The sequence below is a fragment of the Octopus bimaculoides genome, chromosome 30 (genome assembly GCF_046866305.1).
Source record: "Octopus bimaculoides isolate indiv1 chromosome 30, ASM4686630v1, whole genome shotgun sequence".
NCBI lineage: Eukaryota > Metazoa > Mollusca > Cephalopoda > Octopoda > Octopodidae > Octopus > Octopus bimaculoides.
The window spans coordinates 3,568,096-3,585,595 of NC_142957.1; the positions used below are offsets into that span (position 1 = coordinate 3,568,096).

Consider the following 17,500-nt stretch of genomic DNA (forward strand, 5'->3'; position numbering starts at 1 on the left):
GATATGAGGGATGAGGGTTCTTGGTTTTGATTGTTTAACCAGTAGCTGAAGAAGGAGACGGCAAAGAAGAAGAAGAAGAAGAAGAAGAAGAAGAAGAAGAAGAAGAAGAAGAAGGAGAAGAAGAAGAAGAAGAAGAAGAAGAAGAAGAAACAAAGAAGAAGGAACAAAGAAGAAGAAGAAGAAGAAGAAGAAGAAGAAGAAGAAGAAGAAGAAGAAGAAGAAACAAAGAAGAAGAAGAAGAAGAAGAAGAAGAAGAAGAAGAAAAAGAAGAAGAAGAAGAAGAAGAAGAAGAAGAAGAAGAAGAAGAAGAAGAAGAAGAAGAAGAAGAAGAATACGTGCGTGGTATGACAGTAGTAGTTTGTTGGTGGAATCCTCTTAAATTATCAAGTGACCTAAAAGTGACCTGTTGTGTTTAGAATAGTGATTAGAATTCTTCCGAATAAATCCACAGGCAATGACGGTTCTTAATATATCGTTTTTACTGTTTGTGTAGGTATTATTCTAAGGCGTTTGTAGTAGTGTCATTTGGGGTGGACGCATTCAAAAGACGTTTATATTTTGCGATACAATATGACTCTTTGCTAATGAGCTGACTACGGGTTGCATCGTCCCTGAATTTATAGAGGGAAAAACTCTGAGTTGGGTTGTTCATTAGTGGTGCAAATGTCAATGTGTTCACTGAATGTATTCCCTAATTTTAATCTGGGATCTCTGGTGTAGACAATTTTTGGTTTGGCCTATGTATTGTTCTCGACACCATGAGCACGTTAATGCATATATTAGGTTTTCCGAAGTAAATGTGAAGTTGTTTTTCACTGTAAATCGTTGAATCTATTTAAAAGAGAACTCCTCTCCCTCAATTAGTTTGACGCATATACAACAGTTAGGTCTCCTGCACTTTTTATTGACGGCTTCAGTGTGGTGTCGAATGTACTTGAGCTTGTATTAGGAGACATTTCATAGATTTTGGTTGTCTTTTGCTCTTCATGATGGTTTGCGTTTGGAGGATAAAATTCATTCTGTGATCCATTTTTAGTTGGTAAATGTTATCGAGGATTATGTCGAAAGCTTCATTGTTAGGGGGATTATGCGTAGAGATGTATGATAGGGCTTTGGCTGTAAATTCTTCTTTAATTTAGGATGTCTGAGTTCGGGGATGTTGAGTTGTAGGACACATTGAAAACCTATATCAAATAGTGTCCCTGGTGCTTGTATTAGAGACTATAGAACACATCCTTTTTGCTAGGTCGAAGGGGATATTCATTCTAGTGTGTCTGGGGTGGCATGAGATAAACAGCAAATATTGCTTCACGTCTGTGGGCTTATAATATATATCTGTTTCTATTTTGATTTTGGATGTCGAGGAATGGAAGTTGTTGATGGCTATATTCCATCGTAAATTGAATGTTTATATCAAGTCCATTTATAAGAGCTTGAAATCCTTTAAGTCTTTCTATACTTTCATGCCAAAGAATTATAGGAGTTGAAGACACAGAAGCTATATTCCAAGAGGACATATCACCCTTCTAGTACGAATTCTTTTTTCATATATATATATGTATATATATATATGTGTGTGTGTGTGTGTGTGTGTGTGTGCACGCCCGCATGTACATACACACACACACACATATATATACACACATGCATACACGTATACACACATCAAAATATTTCCCATATATTAACTATTATACAATGTTCTTATTGACTATCAATTTGTAATAAACCTGGTGGTGTTATATTAGACAATGAATAACACTTACCAATGAAATCATTCTTGTTACATAAGTGTCCGACGCAACAACCAACACAAAACCTGCTTTTGGTCCATTTATTGCATGTAAGGGCATTGTTTCTCATAGCTTCAACACATTTTCTGTATGTGCTGCAGGACTTTTCAGTCTTCAGTTTAACACCGTCCATTGATAATGCGAATCGGCATACTGGCTGTAATAATAGATATGAAAATTATACACTGCAACCAAAATATTTATTAGTACGATTACTGATAATTACAACAACAACAACAGAAACAACATCACTGGGGATGTTTACCATGCAAGAAGATTTAATCCTTGCTGTAAAATATCCAAAACCAATAAATGAAACCGAAAACGACTTGCCGAATTGTTGAAAGTTAACAGCAGAGGTAAACTTCTGAAAAATTTAATGCTATTTAGCATTCAAAAATAATATTTTAAATGTTTAGTGTCCAAAGTTCTCTGATCAAATGTAGATATGGCCATCGGATCACGGTCTATATCAAAACTGCATCGCACTGTTACCCGTCGCCAAACTTAACATAGGTCAAATTATCCCAATAAGATTATAAATTCGCTAAAATTTCTTCTTACTGGAGGAATGCACAAGAGGAATTTTTCATATAAAATTTACGAAAAATCACGCGTGCAAAACTCACCAACAACAGAAACTAATACGTCCCTACCCAAAGATGATGATGAAATAAAATTTTCAGATTGAACTCCTCAGTCCAAGCAAATAAAACAGAAAATATATAAAATGAACACAAGAGAAACTTCGTTTTATTTTGCAGGTATATTGTATATGAAAATACGATATACTAGTATAAAATTTGGAGAAAAAATAACCAAGATTTAACTGTTTCATCGGACCTCCAACAAACTTGTTAACTTAATAAGGGACATTCTGAAAACGAAAAATATCAGAAGTGGAGAAGAATATTTAAAGAAAGGAATCCATCACGAAAACGCAATTAATAATCGCAAACACCTAACAACAATAAAAGCAATGAAAATGTAGACATTGAAGTTAGAAATAAGATATGTGTTGCCTTAATTTGAAATTGAAACTCGTTTCTTTCAATCTCGAAAAATTTTTAGATAGAAAATTGGATTTCTCAAACTGAGTGAGGATGTCATGAAAAAATAACCAATGATAGTGTCGGTAGACTGGCGTCTTAAAAAAAGGCAATGGAGTCAGTGATTGCAAATGAATGAATCTTTAAATAAGCTAAGTCAGCTTCAAGAAAACAGAAAGATCTGAAAGCAGGACAGACAATAAAACAGACAACAGAATGCAGCCATGCTCTTATGTCACGCTCTATTCTCCTATATTCTCGTATATCAGATGATGTGAAGCATTGATCTATGTTATTACCGGTGTCTTTGTTTCTCCTGTGTTTCTTTCACCAATGTACAACTGCGTATTCAGAGATATGCCTGACAATTTTAATTTGCGTTTTAGCTACGTTTAATCGCATAGCTTTCACCTTTTCCAGTTGAAATAATATTAACCCCATCCGTTATGTTCTCGAGAGCTTATTATACTACTATATGTGAGGGGAGATTTAATCCGTTTCGAACATTTCATAACCTTGTCTATCAAACAACCTCTTTTACTATGGCCACCATACGAAGGAAAACTGTCATTTGCTTCTTAACTTATTCATTAATCAGCTCCCTGTAATCTCTGCGAGCTGGTAGAGCAACGACCGACTTCCAGTTACCCCCTCTAAGACTAGTGACTCGAGGTCATTCTGCAAAGAACTTTGATTCCAAGATGACTCCTGGCCACAATCATTTATACATCCAACTCTAATGACAGCCATGTTTATCGGAGAAAGGTCACTCTAAGTTCGTGTTTTCGTTTCTTGAATGGGGATTCCTGGACAGAGTAGAACGCTGTGTCCCTGAACAAGGCACTTCATTTCACTTTGTTCCAGTCCAATCAAATGAAATGTGTCCCAGCCTAGTGATGTTCATCTATTCCCCTCTTCAATCGTCACATCCTTGTTGTCCCATTGAGTCGTAAATAAGAAGACCGATAGGGTCTGTATGTCTACGCAGGCACATAAAAAAAACTAGCGAAAGCATAGTACAATGTGGTCTTAATGGCTTTCGAGTGACGGCTGTGGATATATTTTAACGGAAAGGAAGAAAGTAATATTCCAGTTTACCTCTGCTCCTGGACAGCTTTCCACTTCTGAATCATTGCACATCATTCCTGAACATGTTTGACACTGTAAATGCCTTTGAAATAACGAGTAATCTACAGAATACAAGTAAATATTTGTATTTATAAATCAAATAATGCAATGCATAGCAATAACAAGAAATATTTTCTTTCTGGTGTAAAAATAAAATAAGTACGTGTTAGTATTGGAATCAATACATGTTAGACATATAAACCAAATTATTAACAAAGACTATAAAACTATTTTTATGTTAATTTGAAAATGCTTCAATTGTCACAAATTCAACTGAGAGAAGCATTAACGCTACCTGTTGTCCTTTTAGTATTCTGATGTAACAAATATGTGAAAATCGTTGAACAATTCAAATAAAGGGATGAAATTCGGAAGTGACAAGCATTGTTGCAGTAGGAACTCCCTTATAAAACCTGAGAATTTCATTTAATTTATGTTGCAATGTCATATAGAATGTGAAAAGGGCCATAATATGTGAACTGAGCAAAACAATATTTGGATAAACAATAAAAAATACAATACAGTTCTATATTTAAGAGATGAGGAATTATTTACATTATTTACATTATCTACATTTGACGGATATTCGTCCTCATCTTGTTTGTTGTTAACACAACGTTTCGGCTGATATACCCTCCAGCCTTCGTCAGGTGTCTTGGGGAAATTTCGAACCTGGGTTCTCATTCCTATCGATGTTACTATTATTATTATTATTATTATATTATTATTATTATTATTATTAATCAGGTCGCTGCCGAGGAAATGATCAAGCTCAGTAACAATCTATTAAGAAACAACTACCCCAAGAACATACTATCTACTCCAATTATGAAGAAAAGAGAGGATGAAACCAATAAACTGTCTACAGTCTGTCTACCCTATGTGAAAGGCCTCTCCGAAAAGATACAAAAGATATGCGGCCCATATGACATCAGGGCAGTATTCAAGAGCAATACAACACTTCGCAAATATCTCCTTCGGGTAAAACCACCAACAGAAGAGAATATGACCAAAAACTGCGTGTACTCCATCCCATGCAGCTGTGGTAGGTTATACCCTCAAAATAAGGGTAGAAGAACATCGCAAAGCTGTGACACGAGGAGATATCGATAAATCGGGAATAGCTGATCATGTTTGGAAAAATGGAAACCACCTCCCCCTGTGGGATGAAGTTAAAATAATAGACAGGGAACAACACTGGAAAATACGAAAACTAAAAGAAGCAGCACATATGCTAGGACACAACAACCTCCTAAGCAGACCGAGTGCAGATATGAATAGCATATGGGAACCGGTATTGAGGAAGGATAGAAAAATAATAGATTTATAAGCCTTAAAATTCACCCCATATGGCATAGTGGTTAAGAGCGCGGGCTACTAACCCCAAGGTTCCGAGTTCGATTCACGGCAGCGACCTGATTAATAATAATAATAATAATAATAATATAATAATAATAATAATAGTAACATCGATAGGAATGAGAACCCAGGTTCGAAATTTCCCCAAGACACCTGACGAAGGCTGGAGGGTATATCAGCCGAAACGTTGTGTTAACAACAAACAAGATGAGGACGAATATCCGTCAAATGTAGATAATGTAAATAATGTAAATAAAAAATATGATCACTAATATGGTCCTTTTTCCAATATACACACGGTTATGTATGTATGTATGTATGTTTGTATGTAAGTATTATGTATGTATGTCATTATTCACTGTTATCTTCTACATCTACGGCTCCTTCAATGGAATTTCAACAACATCAATGTTACTATCATCTCGGAACTTTCTACCAACATATCCATGCATAGTCTTCTCTTCATAGATACTCAACCTTTCATCTAATGATACGTTGCGGTAGAGTCGTGCGACTTCTTTGAACATGTATTCTATGTTATCAGATAAGGAATGTTGCTCAAGGAGCTGCCTTTTAAGTCCTATTATTTTATCAGCCTTATGTATGCAAACTTGGTCAAGGGAGGCACTTCGACAATTGTGCTTATAAGACGTTACTGGAAGGATATGATACGACATTCAAAGGCATTTTTCATCGATGTTAAGCCGCCTTGTTTTGGTTTTAGGTAGAGGCAGTATACATCACTGCTTACGTGGAAATTATGTGTACTTGTCAGTATTTTCTGGGTTTTCACATAAACCGCTCGGATCTCATCAAGCGTCCAATAAGACAGCCCAAATGTTAGTATGAGTACTTGCTCAGAAAACACGTTGTGGGCCAATGTTTTATTGAATGCATAGATTTCTGGAGTCCAAATTTTATTTATTGAGCTGTAATTTTCTTTGTTTATACTGTAATGACACCTGTAACTTTATGGCATCTGTAACACAATGTAACACTTGTTTTGTTACAGGTGCTGTTGTGAGATATATTTTCATGCACCCCTAGATATCTGTAACATTCCTCTTCAGATATAGGAGAAACAGTCAAGTCATTGATGGCGATGTTGCTAGTCTGGTTTACAGTTTTACCCCTTTTCACAACCATATAACATTTATCCTGAACAATCTCCAAACCTAAATTTTTTGAGAATGTTGTAACTTGGTCGGGGCTCTTTTTCATCTCATCCATATTCTTTGCATAACATTTTAAGTTATCCACAAAGAAACAGTGTTCAATTTTGGTATTTCCGTTTCCTTGTGAACCAACGAGATATCCATAACATGAATGACATGGGGTTTACAGAAAGTATAAGCAACATCACAACGAGTTTGTCCCCTTGGAATATGCCTTTGCGATATTGTATTCTGTCAGTGATAATAGTCACTCTTTGTGTTTAATTTCATGATGGTGGCCCAGAATGAAATCAGGTCAGCTATGGCTTTGATTATGCTCACTAGAAATTTAGCAAATTGAAGGACTTCTAGCATCCATGTGTATGTATGTGTGTATGTATGTATGTGTGTATGTATGTATGTATATATGTATGTCCGTATGTGTAAATGTTTGAATGAATGTGTGTCCGTATTTACATACATATAAATACTGACACGTATATTTTCTTGAGTGATGTGCTTAATCGAACCCCATTTTAAGACTGTCATTTGGAACCTTCGTTGTTTATGCCGGAGTCTTCTCTGTTGTAAACAATGAAGGCATGTCTTTGATTTCAGGAAATCTTCCTACTTTCCTCCAACCAATCACAGCAGCCTTGTGAATGACCCTGAGCATTGACCGTCTTCCTGGCTAAGCGCTAAAAATATACTTTACCTCTCTACTTCGTTTTCTTCCTCTCTACTTCGTTTTCTTCCTCTCTCCTCCGTAGCATCACTCTTACCAACCCACATCCCCACATTAATTGTCCCTACGCCAACATTTACACTTTATGCAAACTTCACACGCTAGGCCACAGTTTCTACCTACATATCTCACTTCGGTAGCACAGTTACTCTCTTCACACTTTATTACACACTCACACACACATACACACAACTTTGTTCCATTGGATATTCTATCTTTGACACACACATACAAATGCATACACACTGGTACATAGACTCATATATATTCACGCACACTTACTCTTCAAACACACACACACACACATATCCATACTCACAAGTGCCCTCACACATTCACTCTGGCACCCACTGTTTTGCTTTGTATCTCTAAATCACTCACTTCTCTCTCCTCCTCCTCCCTTTTCCAGTCACTACTGCTTGGCTGCTACTAACTGCAACAGTTTACCTCCCATATACGCACACATACCGCAACCTTCTTCTCTCTCTTTCCATTCGTGCTCACTCTTCGAATAAAACCACTTTTGCTCTTCTCTCCTTCCTTCTTCAGCCATTTTCTGTCTCTCACTTAACACATGTGTACCAACCTTTTGATTGTACCGTCTACATTATTTGACCTTCATGAAGTGTGCCATCATGTTCAGACATTTTACATTACTGAATGTTTCGCCTGCATTTTGCCGTTTTTATCTTGTCTTGGTATTTGATCTTCTGAAGCAGCTTTTCTCTCGAATTCGAGTTTTATCCAATAGATTCTGCTGCGACTGTCCATGTCACATCTTGCTGCCTTTACAGTGTTCACAGAGCATTGAACAGCAGTGATGGCGTCTGAATTTTGGTAACCGTCATGAATTATCATGAATACAGGTAACTCTTTTCCAATATTTAGATGGCTTTCAATGCAGAAAGCTGGCAGAAACGTTAGCACGCCGGACGCAATGCCTAGCAGTATTTCATCTGTCTTTACATTCTGAGTTCAAATTCCGACGATGTCGACTTTGCCTTTCATCCTTTCGGGATACCAGTTGCGTACTTGTGTCGATCTAATCGACTGGCCCCCTCCCCCAAAATTTCGGGCCTTGTGCCTAGAGTAGAAAAGAATATTTAGATGGCTTCCAGTCCACCATATCAGCTTTTTCTCAACTACAACTTTATATTTATACTCTCCAATACCTTTGACTGTTTACCAATGCACTAATTTTTCCTTAATATAATGGGACATAAAATCGTTATATTTAATACCGACACTCTGTATATATCCATTATTCTACCATCTTCAACGCTCATTACTCCTGCGAGGGTCATGAGGACATCTGGTGCCTCAGGTACCTCCTGCATAGGGTCCTATCAGAAGCAACTGCCAGTACACTTACTGATTGAATGCTCAAGCATGACCAAAGGAGGCTATGGATATTTTCTAGCCATCTCTTTTTGGTCTACCCCTTCATTCCCTGCTGTTTTGCATCATTTTAAAGAATCGATCTTGCGATTTTCTCATGTGACATCATAATCGCATGTCAGCATTACCGGAAATGTAGTGGCACTATAAGGAAAAGTACCGACTCGATCTGTAGAGACTCCGTCAACCCCAAGGTACACACTGTGTCGAGTAAAGCTACTCCAGTTTTTTTGGAGGAGTCCCTTTTCGGCCGCTTCTATTTGCGATCAGACTCTTTCCGTCGTTAGCTAACATTCATGACCATAGGTGATGATGGGCACGAAAACCAAACTGAAGATTGTGTGTTTGGCTTTGTTACTAAGTTTTCCTCTTCTGAGGATCGAATGCTGGAACATTTTTTTGTTTCTCGGGAGGGTCATTAAGCCAATAATATACACACGTACTGGTTCTAGTTCACTTTATTATTCGTCACTTTGGTAACGAATTAACTAAATGAATGTTTGATTATCCGTTTGGTAAACCTATCAACCAGTTATGGTTGTTAGCGGCTTTTTGCTATCATTCGTGACCGCTTCAATGACTCATTTGTTTTTGTTCTATGCTTATGTAGTTCTGAGTGAGAATGTACGTGAGAGAGAGGGTTAGAGAGTATGTCTGTGACCATATGTGTGTGTACATGGAAGTGTACATTCATCCATGTGTACGCTGTTGTGAATACTTGCATATGTATGTTTGTGTGTGTGTGCACGTGTGTGTGCACGTGTGTGTGTGCCGTTGATGGTGTGTGTGATACAGTTGAATGTATAAGTTTATTAGAGAGATGTGAATGTAAAGCGTGCGAATGCTAAAAGGTTTATTTCTCATATCTTTATCTATAATTTCCGTTTCATAAGACATTATATTGTAAGCTTCAGAAAATTACCCGGATTTTTTTAGTGTTAATTATAAAAGAAAAGAAGAAATGAGAATTTTACTAACTTTGACATTGCTTATAATTCAGTATAGGTATTTGTTCCTCTGAACTTTCCAGACACGTGCCATAGACTTTCACAGTTCTGTTATAGACTTTTTTAACATGATTTACGAAGGCTGGCAAGTGACATCCACACCGCATACGGTTATTATGTCGGAGATAGCTGTAACAATAAAGAGAACTCTGAATGCGTTTCAGATCAACATAGAAATTCCTATGTGATTTGACAAGAAACAAAGATTATAAAATTGGAGCAGGTATATAAACGTTATGAAATTCATTTTTCTAAGTGTTGTTAATAACATCAATAATGTGAAATGCTTTCTAGTAGAAAGTGGAAGCATTAAGGTTCTATCTATTATTACCAAGAACTGGGTAAAAATAGAATAGACATTACTTCAGCACCAACAGCAGGAGAACTAGAGAAATTCTGGAAACAAATATGGTCGGTGAAGCAACAACCCCAAAAGAGGACCATTAAAACAACGAACTTAGCACCTGAGCAACTTTGGGCCCCTATAACAACTGAAGAGGTCACCCAGACACTGCAAGTATAAGCAACTGGAAGGCACCTGGACACGACAAGATCCCCAATTTCTGGTTAAAACACCTGCCAGCAATGCATAAAAAGCTGGCAGAAAACTTTAACAACATAATAGCAGATCCAGAGACAATGCCTGAATGGCTCACAAAAGGGAAAACCATCTTAATCCCCAAATCCACGGAAACGGAGAAACCACAAAACTATAGACCTATAACCTGTCTCCCTACGATCTACAAAGCCTTTACTGCAATAATATCGCAGAGATTGAGTAAACACCTGGAAAATAACAACCTGTTTCCAGAAGAGCAGAACGGATGCTGCAAGGGCTCATACGGCTGTAAAGATCAATTACTAATCAATAAAGCCATAACTGAAGACAGCCGCAGAAAGAAGAAAGGCCTCAGTATGGCCTGGGTGGACTACCAAAAGGCTTTCGACAGTGTTCCCCACACGTGGATTCTGGAAACCCTAGCCATAAACAAGGTGGAACCAATTATCATAAAATACATAGAGCACTCAATGAACAAATGGCAGACAGTGCTACAGCTCCAAACAAAAGAGGGACTTGTGAAAACGAAAGCCATCCCCATTAGAAGACGAATATTCCAGGGAGACACGCTCTCTCCACTCCTGTTCTGCCTGGCACTCACACCTTTAACTGAATTGCTAAATAGAACTGGATGCGGTTACAAATGCTATGGAAAAACAGTCAGCCACCTTCTATAAATGGATGACCTAAAATTATATGCTAAAAACGACAAAGAGCTAGAAACACTACTACAGACAGTACACGGCTTTACCAAGGAAATAGATATGAAATTCGGATTAGAAAAATGTGCCAAAGCAACCCTGAAAAGAGGAAAATTAGTTAAAAGTAGCAATACAACACTAGATAAAGCCAATGAAATAAGAGAACTAGACGAAAGCCAACCATATAAGTATTTAGGAGTCAATGAACTAGATAGGATACAACATACACAAATGAAAGAAAAAATAAAGAAAGAGTACTATAGACGAGTTAGATCAATACTAAAAACAGAGCTCAATGCTAAAAACAAGATAATGGGTATCAACACTTTAGCTGTCCCAGTTATAAGCTACAGCTACAACATCCTTAACTGGACACTAAACGGACTATGTAAAATAGACAGGAAAACAAGAAAAATAATGACAGGATCTAGGATGCACCACCCAAAATCTGACATAGAAAGGCTATGTATACAACGCACAGAAGGTGGCAGGGGTCTTATACAGCTAGAAAACTATTATAAAATAACCACCATAGGACTGCAAAAATACCTACTCCAGAAGCAAGGGAAACTAATACAAATAGCCACAAAACACGAGCAAAACAAAAAACTGTTTTCAGTATTTAAGGAAGCTGACAAATACAAACAAGAAATCAATCTACCTAACAAATACGAAGAAGAAGAAGAAGAAACAACAAAAGCTATAAAACAAATGAAATCCAAACTAAAACTAGAACAGCAACGGACCATGATAAAACGATGGCAAGAAAAGCCCCTACATGCTAAATACTGGGCTAAACTAAATGCGAAAGAAATAGACAGAGAAAAATCCCAGCAATGGCTGAGAAGCTCAGGACTTAAAGCAGAGACTGAAGGATTTTTAATTGCTGCACAAGACCAGAGCCTCCCCACCAGAAATTACCAAAAACACATAATGAAAAGAAATATTACAAGTAACTGTAGAATATGTGGAGATCGACAAGAAACAATAAATCATATTATCTCTGGCTGCCCAGTCCTGGCTAAGAAGGAATATATTCACAGACACGACAGAGCTGGGACCTATATACACTGGAAGCTATGCCAACACTATGGAATAACAACAGAAAAAAGATGGTATAAACACACGCCAGAAAAGGTCACAGAAAACGAGAAAGCAACCATACTCTGGGATATGCCAATACACACAGATAGAGAAATTAAGGCAAATAGACCAGATATATTTGTCAAAGAACATGAAAAAAAAAATGCTTTCTAATTGATGTATCAATACCAGCAGATGACAACGTTTCTCTAAAAGAAATGGAAAAACTTTCAAAATACAAAGACCTGGAAATAGAGATAACTCGAATGTGGAATCTAAAAACAGAAACAATTCCTATCATAGTAGGTGCCTTAGGTATAATAAAAAAATATTCAGACAAATACATAACAAAAATACCAGGACTTACAAATATATATAACATACAGAAAATTGCACTACTGGGTACTGCACACATTCTACGCAAAACACTTTCAATACAGTAAACATAAGAGCACCACAGCAAACCACAGCATATACCCAAGGCGTACAGAGCTGCGCTCGGTAGTGAAGTGAAAGCAAGTTATAAAAATAAAACTACTGAACAATAATAATAATAATAATTAAACAACAATGACTATTTGAAGTAGGAAATATGAACGTCGTGGTCGATGAAGCGAGTAGAGGTGATACCAATAGTAATTGGTGCATTTGGATGTATTAGCACTCAACTACCAATATGACTGAAAACGATTGGTAAAAGTGTGAAGGTAGAACACCTAAAAGAAATCAACATTGCTTGGAACGCAAGAATTCTTGGAACGCAAGAATTCTTGGAACGCAAGGGTTCTTGAAGTATAAACAGTAAACAAGTGTCACCTTGCTGGCTGTGGACAGCTGACACTTTCCATCCAACCCAGAAAAGAAAGCTGTGAGTTTTCATATGATGATGATGATGATGATGATGATGATGAGGGGGAGGGGAGGGAAGGAGGGTGAAGGCGGGATGGGGATGAGGGGAGGATGATGATGAGGATGAGGAGCAGGAGTGAGAGGAGGAGAAGTGGGAGGAGGAGGAGGAGTGGGGGAGGAGTGGGGAGGGTGGGGAGGAGTGGGGAGGAGGGGGAGGGAAGGGAAGGGGGAGGGGAGGGAGAGGGGAGGGAGAGGGGAGGGAGAGGGGAGGGAGAGGGGAGGGAGAGGGGAGGGAGAGGGGAGGGAGAGGGGAGGGAGAGGGGAGGGAGAGGGGAGGGAGAGGGGAGGGAGATGGGAGGGAGAGGGGAGGAAGTGGAGGAAGTGGAGGAGGAGGAGGAGGAGGAGGAAGTGGAGGAGGAGGAGGAAGTGGAGGAGGAGGAGGAAGTGGAGGAGGAGGAAGTGGAGGAGGAGGAGGAGGAGAAGGAGAAGGAGGAGCAGGAGGAGCAGGAGCAGGAGGAGCAGGAGCAGGAGGAGGAGGAGCAGGAGGAGGAGCAGGAGGAGGAGGAGCAGGAGCAGGAGGAGCAGGAGGAGGAGGAGCAGGAGGAGGAGGAGCAGGAGGAGGAGGAGCAGGAGGAGGAGGAGCAGGAGGAGGAGGAGCAGGAGGAGGAGGAGCAGGAGGAGGAGGAGCAGGAGGAGGAGGAGGTTAACCCAAATAGCTGAAGAGAAGAGAAAAGAATACCTTCTTTAAATAAGAATGCATGGACAGTTTGAAAGGAATAAACAGGACGTTAAGGTTAATACAGCATCGTGGGCATGGCTGGAGCGAGGTGAATTGAAGCGTACCACTGAGAGCCTGATCATTGCTGCAGAAGACCAGGCTCTCGCTACCAATTCAGGGAAGTATAATATCTATACAACTTCTGACACCCTGAAATGAAGACTGTGGAAAGAGTGTGGAAATGTGACCCACTTGATAAGCGGATGTGAGAGCCGAGCACAAAAGGAATACATGCACCGCCATGATGAAGTGTGTGCGTATCTCCATTGGCTTTTATGCCATAAATACCAATATGAAGTAACAGAGAACTGGTACGAGCATGTACCAAGTAAAGTTATGCAGGAAGATGGAAAAGTAACGATACTCTGGGACTATGATTTTCAGACGGATCGTGTTGTCGAACACCGTCGGCCGGATATTGTCATATTGAATAAGAGAGACAAATACTGTCAGATCATTGATGCAGCCATACCAAATGACTACAATATTGTGAGTAAAGGGGTTGAAAAAAACCACCAATACTCCGAAATAAAAGTGGAAATGGCAAGATTGTTTGGAATGCGAGAGGGTAATGTAAAAGTGATACCAGTGGAGATCGGAGCGTTGGGCTCAATCCCATTGAAACTTCAAGACTTCTTAAAGCAACTGGAAATCCCATGCAAGATTGATGTCTTGCAAAAAGCAGCCTTCATGGCCAAAGCGCACGTCTTAACGAAAGTATTATCTGTCTGAGGTACTTCCTCTGACTTGACAGATGACTAAAGGCTCCGAAGCGTTTTACCTACTGTGCTATGAATAATAATAATAATAATAATGATAATAATAATAATAATAATAATAATAAGAAGAAGAAGAAGAAGAAGAAGAAGAAGAAGAAGAAGAAGAAGAAGAAGACCAACAACAACAACAACAACAACAATAATAATGATAATCTTTTCTTGAGTTTATAAGCCATGTGATAGAGGATAACTATTTCATTTTCATTTCAATACATTTTAATATTTCTGTATGTCTTTGGGTCTGTCTCATTCGCTGTGTATTGACCAAAACCGAATAATCCACTGATAAGGAGGTCATCAGGTAATCGCTAAAGCCAAAAGCATCTCAATTGTCTTAAGCCTGAGTAGAAATGAGAGGGAAGATGAATAAGAGAAGGTTTAACCTTCTCTTATTGCACCTTCACATGCAATCATAGACATCTTCATACAAATTCAAGCATGAATATGGTAGTAGAAAGAAGTAAAGTTACAGTTACAGAGATAGAGGGGGGGGGGTTATGAATGTAAGCCATTCCCACCACTCTGTACTAGATACTGCAGTAGATTTATTAGAGAGGAGAAATGAGAAAATGATAATTAGAAATAACAGATATCAAATAAAATTAGGTAGGATGTGGTTCGAGAATGTTTAGATGATATTCTAGATATAAATTTGAATCATTAAGCAAACATGATATGATAAAATGTATTGGGCAAACAGATTACATACAGCTGACAGAGGAGAAAGAGATGGCATACAATATATAGATGATATACAATATATAAATGGCGTACTAGACTTAGAGGATATACAAGATATAGATGATACACTGGACAGATGACATACTATGATAGATATAGATGATATGTTTGAAGAGATGACATACAAGATATGGATAAATCTACTATATGTAGCTAACCTGCAATACATAGATTACCAGCTCCAAGATATAAGTGACATACTAGCAATAACTGGCAAACGGTATTGTCACATAAGTGTTGTGGCGAAAGTCGCTAGGTATTGCGAAGCTGCGAAATATTGCTGAGTAAAATACCAGTTATATTTGACATGAAAGATTTAGCTGGATAAGCATTCTAAATATAACTGGAGATTATAGCAGATATATCTGAAATTGTAGGTATTGGAAATATTTTCTTCCTTGGCACTTGATTTTCAGAAGAGAATATTCTGAACCTTTTAGGAATTTTGCTACATCGTAATGCAATTCTATCATGTTCTGATAAATACAATTTTTAAATAGATCTGTTTGTATACCTCCCAACCTCTAATACTGCGCAAACGTTGTTAGTTTTACTACTATTTATCTCCCTTAAAATGTTCCCCATTCCAAGCAGTGTGGTTAAGCTTTAATAGGGATAGGATTGTGTTAAATTTCCCTCTCTTTCTTTCTTTACCTCTCCACCCACACAAATGTATATATACATGTGTGTGTGTGTGTGTGTGTAAACATATATGTATATATATATATATATATATATTAACACAGAAGAATGGGGATATCATACATATTGAATCATCCCGTTTCTGTCAGATTGGCAAATCACAAAATCTTGCGATATAGTAATACTGCGTATTACTCGACCCTATAGTTACAGGGTGTTCTGTTTTCATGTTATGAGTTCAAAATTTCGAGGACGATTTTGCCTTTCATCATTTCGGGGTCGATTAATGAAGTACCAGCCGAGCACTGGGATGGATGTAATCGACAAGCCCCCAGCCACAAAATTGCAGGCCTTGTGCTTATCGTAGAAAGAATATTATAGTCCCTAGATAACCAAATTACCAAATGGTTTCGTGGTATAAATACAAAGGCAAATACAGCAATCATCAGAAATATCTGAATGGAATTGTTGTGGATATTATTCCTTCTGATAACACCGTTGTCATAAGGATATAATAAGTAATAACAATATATGTGTGTGTGTGTATGTTTATGTAAGCACATAAGCATACACACACAGGAATCTTTATATATATGTGTGCATGTAGGTTGGTATGTAGACCACTCTCTCGATCCAGTTAATTATGTGTATTTATAAACATGGAGGAAACTAGATCAAACCAATCCTCTGATATTTGAACATAAACTTTTCGATGATAAAACACAATGCTCGGAAATCATGTTGATCCACTGAAATTTCAATCAACACATTGCTATTTATTACCAACAACATTTAACGAGGAACTGAGAATTTGATGACCTCATTTTATTATTTTCAGTTTCCTATAAACAAAGAAACTTATTTGCTTACATTTTAACTATGCTGGGGAGGAATAAGAAAGCGCCATCTTCATATTTTTCTATTGGGTTGCCGTTCAAATATCTGAAAAAGAGCCAAATATTACACACTTTAAAATAAGTAAAACTAAATAAATCTGTTTTCTCCTGGTCAGTACTAAATTGCGTTTCAGTCAACACTAATAGGGTAAACGCTGATATTACACACTACAATTGTTTATTTCTCTTTATATTTCTTTATAGAAGAGTTGTTTGAACAAAAAATAGGTTCCTTCAATCTAACTTAATTATCCTCAGAGAAAATCTGATAACCACAGAGCAAAAGATGGAAGAGGATAAAATATAAAAATAACAAAATAACAACGAGACTTTCTTATGTTCAGAATATGGGTTTTAGTTAACATTCTCATCTATGGTAGGAACATTATTCTCCATATAGGCATTGTTCTGTGGTAAGAAAATTACTTCTCACATCCATGGATTCTTTAGTCCAACTGTGTGGCACCTTGGACAAATAACATTTACTTTAACCTTGGGTCAACTAAGCGCTGTGAGTAAATTTGCTGCAGTAAAGTGTGTGGATTCCCTTTGTATATATATGTATATATATATATATATATATATATATATATATATATATATATATATATATATATATATATATATATATGTATATATATATGTATATATATATGTATATATAAGTATATACATATGTATATATGTATATATATATATATGTATATATATATGTATATATATGTATATATATATATATATATATATATATATATATATATATATATATATATATATGCGTGTGTTTGTCTTTGTGTTTGTCCCCACCAACGCTTGATAATCAATATTGGTTTGTTTAC

General features: G+C 37.4%; 2 protein-coding genes across 14 annotated transcripts in view; one reads left to right on the forward strand and one right to left on the reverse strand.

Moving 5' to 3' along the window:
* Positions 1-17,500, forward strand: part of LOC106867080 (acyl-coenzyme A amino acid N-acyltransferase 1) — a 224,087-nt gene that overhangs the window by 62,970 nt on the left and 143,617 nt on the right. The gene's annotated exons all lie outside the window — the stretch shown is intronic.
* The window catches only part of LOC149130136 (uncharacterized), a 173,129-nt gene that overhangs the window by 32,455 nt on the left and 123,174 nt on the right, over positions 1-17,500 (reverse strand). For 11 of the 12 annotated variants that reach the window (XR_016239196.1, XR_016239195.1, XM_089346170.1 and 8 more), the window contains 4 exons: positions 16,636-16,707; positions 9,605-9,762; positions 3,941-4,032; positions 1,767-1,950 (listed from right to left, as the gene is read on the reverse strand). Coding sequence is in view for 10 of the 12 variants with exons in the window: in XM_089346170.1 (XP_089202296.1) it covers positions 1,767-1,950; positions 3,941-4,032; positions 9,605-9,762; positions 16,636-16,707 (506 nt within the window). In the remaining 2 variants the exon portion in view is untranslated. The remainder of the gene's footprint in view (positions 1-1,766; positions 1,951-3,940; positions 4,033-9,604; positions 9,763-16,635; positions 16,708-17,500) is intronic. The other variant, XM_089346178.1, reaches the window with a different exon arrangement.